Source organism: Heliangelus exortis, chromosome 6 (genome assembly GCF_036169615.1).
Source record: "Heliangelus exortis chromosome 6, bHelExo1.hap1, whole genome shotgun sequence".
In the NCBI taxonomy this organism is placed as follows: Eukaryota; Metazoa; Chordata; class Aves; order Apodiformes; family Trochilidae; genus Heliangelus; species Heliangelus exortis.
The window spans coordinates 18,579,156-18,589,602 of NC_092427.1; the positions used below are offsets into that span (position 1 = coordinate 18,579,156).

The 10,447-nt window shown below is 49.2% G+C and overlaps 1 protein-coding gene across 1 annotated transcript in view; it reads left to right on the plus strand.

Annotated features, from left to right (window-relative positions):
• Positions 1 to 4,696, plus strand: part of SLX9 (SLX9 ribosome biogenesis factor) — a 54,220-nt gene extending 49,524 nt beyond the window's left edge. Inside the window, exons 5-6 of the mRNA XM_071746952.1 lie at positions 1,624 to 1,692; positions 4,072 to 4,696. Coding sequence (XP_071603053.1) covers positions 1,624 to 1,692; positions 4,072 to 4,198 — 196 coding nt within the window. The 3' untranslated portion in view covers positions 4,199 to 4,696. The remainder of the gene's footprint in view (positions 1 to 1,623; positions 1,693 to 4,071) is intronic.
• The last annotated feature ends 5,751 nt before the right edge of the window (positions 4,697 to 10,447 follow it).

Genomic DNA, 10,447 nt, shown 5'->3' on the forward strand with positions numbered 1-10,447 from the left:
AAGATGAGGAGGAGCAGGAGCTGACTGAGTAGAGAGGCATGGTGAGAGTGAGTGGGGTGAAGGAATATGAGGCCAGAGAGGAGAAGGAAAGGAAGAACAGGGGGAAAAAAAGCAGAATAAAAGCATGGAAAGTTGTAGGTCAGAGAGGGGTATGAGAAGAGGAGGTCACTGTGACTCTGCCAGCAGGGCACCAGATCGTGTTATCTTGAAGAGAATGGGAGGGACTGTCAGGGTTTCCTTGGGAAAGCCCGTGGCACCTTGGGGAAATCAAGTGGGGGAGGCCCTGGCCCCCAGCACCCACCAATAAGGGAATCTCCCTCCTTGAGCTGTGCCTCAGCAGAGAGGCGGGAGGCAGACCCTCTGCCCACCTTGGGCTGTGTGCTGGGGCTTAGCCCCAGGGAGAATTGTTGGGGAGCTGCTCTGCAGAGGCAGACCCCCTTCCCCACCTGCCTCTCCTGTTTCCTTCTGTACTCCTGTGATCCTTTTCCTTTCCTTAATGTCTGGTTCTACTGGCAACTCCCCATGTGCACTTTCACATCCCAAAAGCAGTTGCTGCCCTTCCTGCATGTTCCTTTCTTGGGCTCAGTGCTTGGCTTTGTGGTAAATCTCTGTTGTTGCCTGGCATCGGGCACCACGTGCTTCCAGTATCCTGTGCAGGATGGGATTACACCTCTGGTCTCCTTGGACTTTGCCCAGGAATAATAATGGGTGCCGAGAGTGCAACCTGACCTTGAACTCTTAAGAGGCATGGGGTAGCCACGGCTTCTCTGGCAACCTGAGCCACTCTCTCACTACCCTCACGGTGAAGGATTTCACCTAATGTCTCATCTTCAGCTAATCTCTGAAGAATGTCTCACCTAAATCTGCTCAGCTTGAAACCATTGCTCCTCGTCCTGTCACACCGTGCCTTTGTACAAAGCCCCTCCCCAGCTCTCCTGTAGCCTTCACGTAACTGAAAGGCCACTACAAGGGCTCCCCAGAGCCTTCTCTTCTCCAGGCCAAACAACCCCAACTTTCTCAGCCTTTCTTCATGGCAGAGGTGCTCCAGCCCTCTGAGCATCTTTGTGGCCTCCTCTGGACTTGCTCCAGCAGCTCCATGTCCTTCCAGTGATGGAGGCTCCAGCACACCATATACACCCCAGCAGTACCACCACAAGACTTGGAGCAGGGCTGAGAGTTCCTTCTTCATGCTGAGTAATTGTGGTTCTGTCTCCTGATGCTGGATCTCTGCAGCATTAGCAGGGAACATAAGATATGGAGAAGTGATGGGTGCCTGGTGGTGAGGGGAAGTTCAATGGGATCTTTTCTCTATTGGTTTGACTTGGAGGTCAGTGATATGTAAAAGTGATCTGAGTATGGACTCGTAATTTTTCTTTAGTGCATTTACCTCCTGCCCATCCTGTCCTGGCTCCTGAGCTGCTCTCAGTGTGTGATGGAAGGAGTTTTCATGCCCATTACTCCCTGACTATGGAAATAATTGCCTTTCAGGACAACTTCCATGCAGGACAATTACCTATACTTTCTGGGAAAGCAGATGCAGAATGTCTGGATACCATTTCCACAGTAACTGCTAAATTACTGCTTCTCTATAACGCTCACTTCTTTTGTTTCTTCTCTCCACAGCCATATAAAAGCAAAGGCAGAACCAGCAGACTTCTGTCTGATGAAACAAGCTCAGAAACACCGCCTCCTGTAAGTACCCATTTATCTGAGTGTCTGGTCCCTGCTGAGCAGTACTGAGTGGCTGAGACTGGAAAGCTGACCTCTGGAGGTCATCTGGTCCAACCCTCCTGTTCAGTCAGGGTCACCTAGGGCTGGTTGCCCAGCACCATGTCTATGTTGCTTTTGAATATCTCCAAGGACAGAGATCATGCAAGCTCTCTAGGCAACCCATTTCACTCCTGCACATGTGAAGACCCTGGGAGAAGTGGCAGCTTTGATTATTTTTTTTTCCCTTTTATGTAACACAGGATGTTTGTGGGTATCCTCCTTAGTCCCTACCAGACTAAGCTCTAAATTGATTCAGCTTGCTTCTGCCTCTGCCCCATGTAAAATCTAAGCAAAGAGAGCACAAGAAACTACACCTCCTTTAAGAGTTCACTTTCCCTGCCTCATTCAAAGAAAGTGAAGTCTTTGGCCTGCTTTCTTTGGTCTGTGGGGTTTCAGGACAAACCCATAGCAACATCATCTTGTTCTTCCTGGGCACAGTTGTAATTTCATACCAGGTGAGAATGGCTGCACTGTGTCCCTCTGTGCAGCATAGATAATGTGATTATCAAGCAAGTGGTGCATCCCTTGTCTCAAAGTGCTGAGTTGGAGCAGCAACATCTGGCTGTGGCTGAGTCTCTCAGGACACCAGGCCCTCGTAGCTATAGCTGATACCCTTGGAGAAATCTTCCTATGGCTGTGTAGAGCTCTTGGACCTAAGCATGGCATCAGGAGCTACAGCTGCTCTGTTAGAACACCTCTGGGATGCAAACTTACATGCAGTATGTCCCATATGAGGACAGCTGTCCAGTGGCATCTGCCAAACCTCTTCTTGTGAAGTGAAGCATTAACTAATTGAATAATTCCTGGGATTGGTCTGAGCACTCCTTGATCCTGTTGATATTTTATACCACCACTAGGCATCAGTAATGTCATTTCTCCTCAGCACAGCTCCTCTGGAGCTAGGCACTGTCATCTGGAAGTGTTCGCTTTCCTGTTTCCAGAATTTGTCTGTTCTGAGCCATTCATCTTCAAGCTGAGGCTCAGGAGGTCAGTTGGTCTACAGACCCCAGCACTGTTCTCCAGCACAGTCACTGGAAATCCTTCTCTATCTGAAACTGCTCAGTGTCAATGCTGGGATGCCTTTCCTGATCACTTCAGCCTTTCTGGATGAGTCCGTCCTCAGCTCATTGCAGAAGCCCAAGGGTCTTGACCCTGAGTGCCAGCATTGAGTGTCTCATGGCACTGGAACTCATGCATGAGAAACACTGCTTGAGAATGAACTTGAATACAGAGCTAAATCCCAACAGGCAATCCCACCAGTCTTCCATATTAGGAAGCTGCTGTTTCCCTGTGTGCCACTGCACAAAACTGGACAGATGGCACTGAGCAGTGGCATCTCTCCTACCCTAGTCACCTGCAAAGTCTGTGCTCTTGGGAGGAAGATGGAGATTTATTTTCCAGGATGTTAGTTGGGACTGGAAGTTCCATAAGCCTCACCTTACTGCCCCAATTGTCACAAGCCAAGCTTCAGGTTTGACTTCCCTCTCTGTCCCTCTGGCAGGGGCAGGGATGGTGTTGAAGTGTTGAAGGGAAGAGCTGTACTAAGGAGGGAACCAGCTGCATGCTGCAAGCTGAAGAGCACTCTGCTGATCAGCAGCAGCTGCTGAGAACAGGGAGATCTGTGTCCAGCTGGGCTGTGGAGACCCTGGCAGATGTCTGAGGGAGATGGGGAGGGCTGCAATAGATGTTACTTCTGTGAAAATTCACTCTTCTTTTTTGTTTTGTTTTTAAACTCCTGCTCTGTCCTTATTTCTCCCTGCTTTCTTGCTTTTTAAGAAGACCATTTCCACAGAAACCACTTATGACCAGGTGTGCAGAGGTAATTCTGCCATGCTCCTTCTATGGTGTCTAACTAGTACTGCAAATAGGATTGCTAAGCCTCTATATTGAGCACTAAAGAGTCAGTAGGTGAGCTCTCGAAAGCAGAATCTGCTTTTGTGCCAGTGCAATCTGAAGTACTTTTCATTCTTAATGATTTACTGGATACTCACAGTCTCTTGTTTCTGGTCTGCTAGGGAAAAGCTCTAAAAAATATTTTTTTTTCAAGAGTTGCTGGACACTAAAGTGATTGTTTCTCTGTGGCATGAGATCAAGTCTTTGGCTCCCATGAAGCTGGCAGCAATTTGAGCTTTGCCCTTGGGTAAATTAGTTTTATTTCTTGCACTATTTCTTTCTGAGGGTTTCACTGAGGATCATTTTATCTGCACAGAAACCCTGTGTGCTTTATGATTTCTCTTCTTATCGGCTCAGTTCCTTTTGCACAAGGCACTTAGCATTTGTCTGTTGGTTTTCTTCCCTCAGAGAGGAGGAAGTGACTCGGTTTCACGAGGTCATCACTGATCCCACGTACAGAGCCAACCCCCTCATGGCCATCACTGAGCATCTCTCCAGGAGGCTGAGGCAGGAGGAAGAAGGTAAACCCCTCTAGGGTGTCAGCTGGCACCCAGCATGCCCACTGGAGCTGGCACAGGAGCTTCAGGCTGCAAAGGAGCACATCACTGACATGACCCCTCAGCCACTTCAGTCCTTGGAAACAGTTCAGCAGATGATTAAACCCAACAGTCCTGTTCTCTGTCTGCATGAATAATGCAGTTCTCTCCTGACAGTGGAGGCTGCTCCTTGGCCAGCAGCCTGCAGAGAGCAGGGTGTTCTGCAAGATCTTTGTGCAGGCATTAAGCTCCCTGTGAAGTGTCTTGACACTTTTTCTCTTTGTGTGAGCCACAGCAGTATGTCTGGTTTCTGTTTCCCTTCTCTTTCTGACAATTGTGAAAAGAGGTTCCCTACTGCTCTGTCGAGGTGGTTCAAGACCCCAAACCCTGGAGCCCAGAAGGATGTTGTAGATCTGTGTCAGAATTGATGCTGCTGTTCAGAGGCACTGTTTTATGTGAGAAATTTAGCTTTGGAATAAACACACTTTTGCACAGTTTGTCTGGCTCTTGTTTTGGTAAATACTAAGTGAAATATGGCCTTTTTCCCATCACTGGAAAAATGACTTAAAATAATGTGGGTTTTTTCAATATGTAGGATGAACCACTAGGCTGATGCTGCAACATGCAACAGAAGCCACATGAAATTGTTGCAGACCACGTCTAACTCATAGATTTGCCTTCCTCCTACCCTGCAAGTGTGTGCTTTCCATGAGTGATGCTGATCCCTGTGTTGTGTTCTCTGATCTCTGATGCTTCCTATAGGAAGCATCCCAAAATGTGTCCTGGCTGTGGGCTGTGAACTCAGTTGGTCATTTATGTGTTTGGGCTTGAGAACCACTGAAGCTGGTGGAGGCCTATACTTCTCCCAAACATCAATTTTCACAAAACTCCTGGGATTTTTCCTGGGGACAACTGGAGGCAGGACTGTTCCCCATTTGGGATGATCTCAACTTGGCACCACAAATGTCAGTGCTGTCTTTTGAATGATACAATAGTTTTTCTGATGCTTCTTAACCTGGGAACATCACCCTGCCTATTTTGGGTCACCTGTGATGAAGAGCTGAGGCTTTTAATGAAGAAATTTACCCTGATTCCCCAACAGACCATGGAAGTTGCAGCTGCTCTTAGCCAAGTTAGTGTCTAAAACCAGCTGCCATGGGAGTGGCAGGGACAAGAGGAAATGAACTCAAGTTGCACCAGGGGAGGTTTGATTGGATATTAGGAGAAGCTTCTGCACTGAAAGGGCAATTTAACACTGGCACAGGCTGCCCAGGAAGGTGGTGGAATCACCATCCCTGGGGGTGTTAAAAAGCCTTGTAGACATAGTACATAGACATGGTTTAAGCAAGTTGGTTTAGTGGTTGGTAGTTAGGTTATGGTTGGACTCAATGACCTTGAAGGTCTTTTCCAACTGGAACAATTCTGTGACCTTGATCATACCTGTTTCTTGCTTCACTGTTAATGCTGCTTTTTTTTCCTCCCTAGGCTGGCACTGTTGCAGAAAGGCAGTTCTTCTAACACCTGCCTCTTGGCTGGCAGTGCAGATGTCATTGCTGATGCTGCTTGTTGTGTTATTAGAAGAATGTCACTGTGCCACCTCTCAGCCCCAAAGGCCTGGGCAGGAGAATCCTGCTGGCAGAAGCCACAGACAGATGCTGTTTGTGTGCTGTGGGCCTCAGGCTCTGGGAAGCAAAAGAGCCTGAGTAGTGGGGTCAAACAGCTCCAAATACCCCTATCTTCTGGCTGGTTCCTGATGTCTCTCTTGCCAGTGTCTGTTTCTCTTAGGCCATGTTGGATTTTGAGCTCTGGACATCAGCCCTAGCTGCAGCCATGCTTCCCCTGGTCATGTTATCCAGGCTGAACAATGCATTGGAGAACTGGGCCTTGGACATGGAGACAGTGCACTAACAGCACCCCCGACCTCATGGCTCCCAGAAGCCCAAGATGTGACTAAGCCTTGGACCAGGTTGAGGGTTTTTGGGTGGTTTTCTCCATAAAATATATTGGTTAGCCCTTTACTCCATCTCGTAGTCTCCTGAGACAGGTGACAGCCTTGTACTTAAATAGAGGGAGGGTGAGAACTGAAGAAGGTGGAGACATCAAAGTATGAAGGAGGATGGAGGTTGCTCCTATTCTTGGTGAACAGGACACTCAGAAGGAGAATTTTCTCTGGAGGGCAGGAGAAGTAGAAGGCAGCTTAGGTGGTGTGTTAAAGGTTTTCTATTGCTTGTCTTCTGTAGTTTGCAGAAGCTTTGCAGCTTTCTTTTTGTCTTGTGGTTTTTAGATGATATATGGAAGATGAGGAGAGGCCTGGCCTCACCCAGGAGCTGATCTGTACCCTCACATTTCTCTTGGCAGCAGTAGTGATGTGTTGGTCTGCATGGGCACAAGTTGGTGCTGTAGCTGGAGAGAAGCCACAGGCAAGTTTATAAAATGCTGCTCTGGGTTTGCACTAAGTCTGGGATCATCTCCCTCCCCTCAGAGGTATGTTACACATCATGGCTGTGGTTTGCAGAGATCCACTGGGAGCAGAGATTGCAGTTGACAAGCACCAATTTTCTGGGCACCATCTATTTTGTACAGAGCAAAACCGACCTTTTAAGCCTCTGGAGAGTTAGTTGGATTGTCCCATGCTCCTCCATTCCAGACCAGTTTCTTCTTAATAGCTTTCTGGTGAAAACAGCTGAAAGGCTGTCAATTTCTGCCTTCCCAGAAGGCTTTAGTTTTCGCAGGTGGTTCCAAGTAACTCTAGAGGTGAATCATGTGCTTTGGATGGCCTGAATTTGCAATGTTAAGGAATATTGCTTATAGGTAGGTGCTCTGTCTGTAAAAGAGTAAAGCTTGACCCAAAGATGTCCTTTTCTCATCCTGTGCAATTTTTGCAGAGTCCCTGCAGTTTGGGGCTGAAGTGGAAAAGGAATTTCTGTGTGCAAAACTATCTCCGAGCACTTTGAAGCCCCAAAAACATCACCAGGGTGAAGGGACCTAAGGTTCCTGTAGCTCTTCCAGAATGGCATCAAGGCAGGGGCTGTCCCCATGTCTCAGTCCGCATGTAGTAACAAGTAACAGGACAAGAGGAAATGTTGCCCCAGGGGCGGCTTAGATTGGATGTTAGAAGCAGCTTTTCCGTGGAAAGAGTGATTAACACTAGCACAGGGAAGTGGCTGAACTGCCATCCCTGGAGGTATTTAAAAGACGTGTAGATGTGGTGCTGGTAGAGTTAGGATATGGTTGGACTCAGATGATCTCAAAGGTCTTTTCCAACCAGAAGGATTCTGCAATTCCGTGGACTTCCAGCTGTGGTGGTGATGGTGAGAGCAGAGCTAGAGCCTCATTACTTGGGAAGCAAAGAGGTGACTGAGGCTGTAGAGGTGTTGAGCCAGGTGACCCCACTTAGCAGTGCCTGTGGGGTGTACCTGTGTGGTGGCTGTACCCATGCTGCTGGCCCTCCATCTCCAGGGACAGCATCACCCTGCAGCATCTTCACACCTTCCCTTTTCTCTGGGATGGGCCAGCGCCATCACTTGGCTGCCTGTCTAGCTCTTAGCCCTCTGTTTGGAAATGTTGGTCTCCTGGGTATTTAGCAACAGTTAAACATGTGACTGTTTGGAACTACAGTTCACAGCCTGCTGCTGCAGGCATCTCCTGCCCCCGCCATCCTAACAGTTGAGCAAAGGACTTAAAATCTGCCAGGAAACAGGCGTCTGAGACACAGAGTCGCCTTCGCAGTTGGCATGTTTTCAGGATGATAAAAGCTTTCATGCCAATTTTTTTTTTTTTTTTTTTTTTTTAGATAGCAGGGTGGGAAAAAATAGCTTCCAAACTGTAAGGAGTAGTTTTGCCAGAGGGAAGGGCGGGGGCCCGACCCGGCAGCTTTAGGCTTAGCAAGAAGTGAGTAAGCAGCGAGTGCACTGCAAAGCCGGGGCTGGAAGAATCCCGCGGCTACTTTTCACAGCTGCTTTGTTTCTTGTTGGTGATTTTGCCCTTAAGCTGTTTGCAGACCCCTGTCTGAAAGCAGAATCTGTAGCTGTATCTTGTCCATCTGGTGGTACCGGCAGATATTTTCTGCTACAAACAAAGCAAAGTGGTGGGTGGAGGGGGATTCTCCTTTACCAGCAGCTCATGGGTAGTTTCTCTGGTTCGCGGATTGCGAAGAGATTTTGTTTTTTTTTATAACAGCTCTTTCAGCTCCCACATTTCTCTCCAGTATGGGCAATGGCCTGTTGTGCTTGCTTTCTGCTGGAGCAGGGGTTGCATCAGTCCAGTGGCATGTCTCAAAAGTGTGGTGAGTCACAGGGACCTGGCCCTGACCCTTCATTTCACCCAAGGAAGTCCTGAGTGTGAGTACGTAGGCTCTCTCCACCTTCCTTCTGCTTCCTGACTTGGTTGTCCTGTGAAGTTTTCCTTACAGACCTTGTGAGTCCCCCCTGTCCCCTTGACATGTGACGAAGATGACTTCTGCTGCATACAGAGTGCTTTTGCTTCAACCCTGGGTAAAGCTATGAGATGTATTGCCTTGTGGCTTTCTTTTCTTTCTTAGAGCTAAGGATGTGTGATGGCTTTTGCCAGCATAGCCCTTGTCACATCTAGCACTGAGGAACAAACCTGTGCTCCAGGTTCCAGCAGGGTGAAGCTGGCTCCCTCTGAGGCTGCCAGGAAAAGCTCTTGGTGGCTGTGGGCAGGCAGTGGAGCTCCCAAGTTTGCAGGAGTTTAGCACCCAGGCTGCAGGAGGCTAAATGCCAAACTGGCACCCATGTGGCAGCCTCCTGCTGTCCCAGCATGTTGTCAGGAGGCCTGTAACTGGGAACCCATTCCTGGAAATGCATTTCTGCCTGCCCTCCAGGTGGACTCAGCCCTTCATGGTAAACTGGACTTCAGAAATCAGCTAATCTGTGCTGCTTTAGTCCAACTGGCTTTGTCAGGAGGTGTTCTGAGATGGAGCATTAGGATGGCATTGAGAAATAGGGGGTGGTATCACAGCAGGTTTTAGGCAGGATAGCATTTTTAGGTACAGTAGTACCTTAGTACCTTTTCTTGAATGACATGAGGGTTGCCATCAGTACCACCTCCACACCAGCTCCAGTGTGCGGAGGAGAGGAATGGGAACATGACAGATTAATTTGCTTTCTCCTGAGGCTTGCTGAGCCAGTGGAATGATCCCAGGACCCTGGCTGTATGATTAGTCTGCACTTCATCCCTAAAAATGACTGTCACCCTGCCTTTCATCCAGGCAGTGCAATCACTAATCATGGGAGTGAATCCCTCTCTTGGTGTGGCTGAGGAGAAACAGATGGATGTCTGTTTTCCAGCCATCCAGAGCTATCTTCATCCTGTGGGTTCCTGAGCTTGATCCCAAGTTCAGACTCATCTTGTGGCTGTGTGAGACCCTGGAACAGCTTCCACTATGCAACAAGGCCTTGGTCTGCATCATGGGAGGCTCCTGCTGGCTGAGCCATCTGTGAGTGAGCCCAACCATCCTTACCTCATGGGATCTGCCAGAGGCTCTTGGACACCTCGTGCCAACTGCTGGCTGGGAGTGGTGGGGCTGTGGGTGCCATGGGCTCCTTTAGATGACCACTGTGTTTTCCTTGCTACCAGCTCGCTGCAGTACCTTGCTCATGACCTGGTCTAGTGCACCTCCCAGCCCTGGGCTGCACTCCTTACCCAGTACCTGGTGTGTCAGTGGCAGCTGGTGAGGAGCAGTGGGAAAATTGGGAGTACTGGGTCTATGCTGCAGGATGGTTGCTCTTCTCTGACCAGGGTGTGCCTGGGGCTGACTCCCTTCCCATGTGTCTTCACCACAGCCACTGGGCAGTCAGTCTGACCCCAGGAGCACTCAGCCTGTCCATGGCTGTCCTTGCTACAGCCCAGGTCCTCGTCACCTCCCTGTGACCCAGAGAGCCTGGCCAGCTCTCTGTGTTCAGGTTGGCTTTCTGGGGAGCATAGTGTCTCATGGAAACACAGGGATCCTGGGGCACAAGGAATATTGGTATTTGAACAGCAATGAGTGATAAACTTCATTCCTTCACCACTGCCCCCACATGCCCTGCCTGAGGCAGCTTTCCAGGGAGGTGTCTGCAGTGCTCACCTTGGGGACTGGTTCAGACAGGAGGCTCCCTCCAGCCATGAAGAGGAGCCACAGGTCCTCAATGTTCCCACTGTGGCAGCTTGGCTGGCCCAGCACTCAGGGAGCATTGAAGGGTTCAAGCTACAGCAATTTCTATTCCTTCCAGCCCAGAAGTGACAGG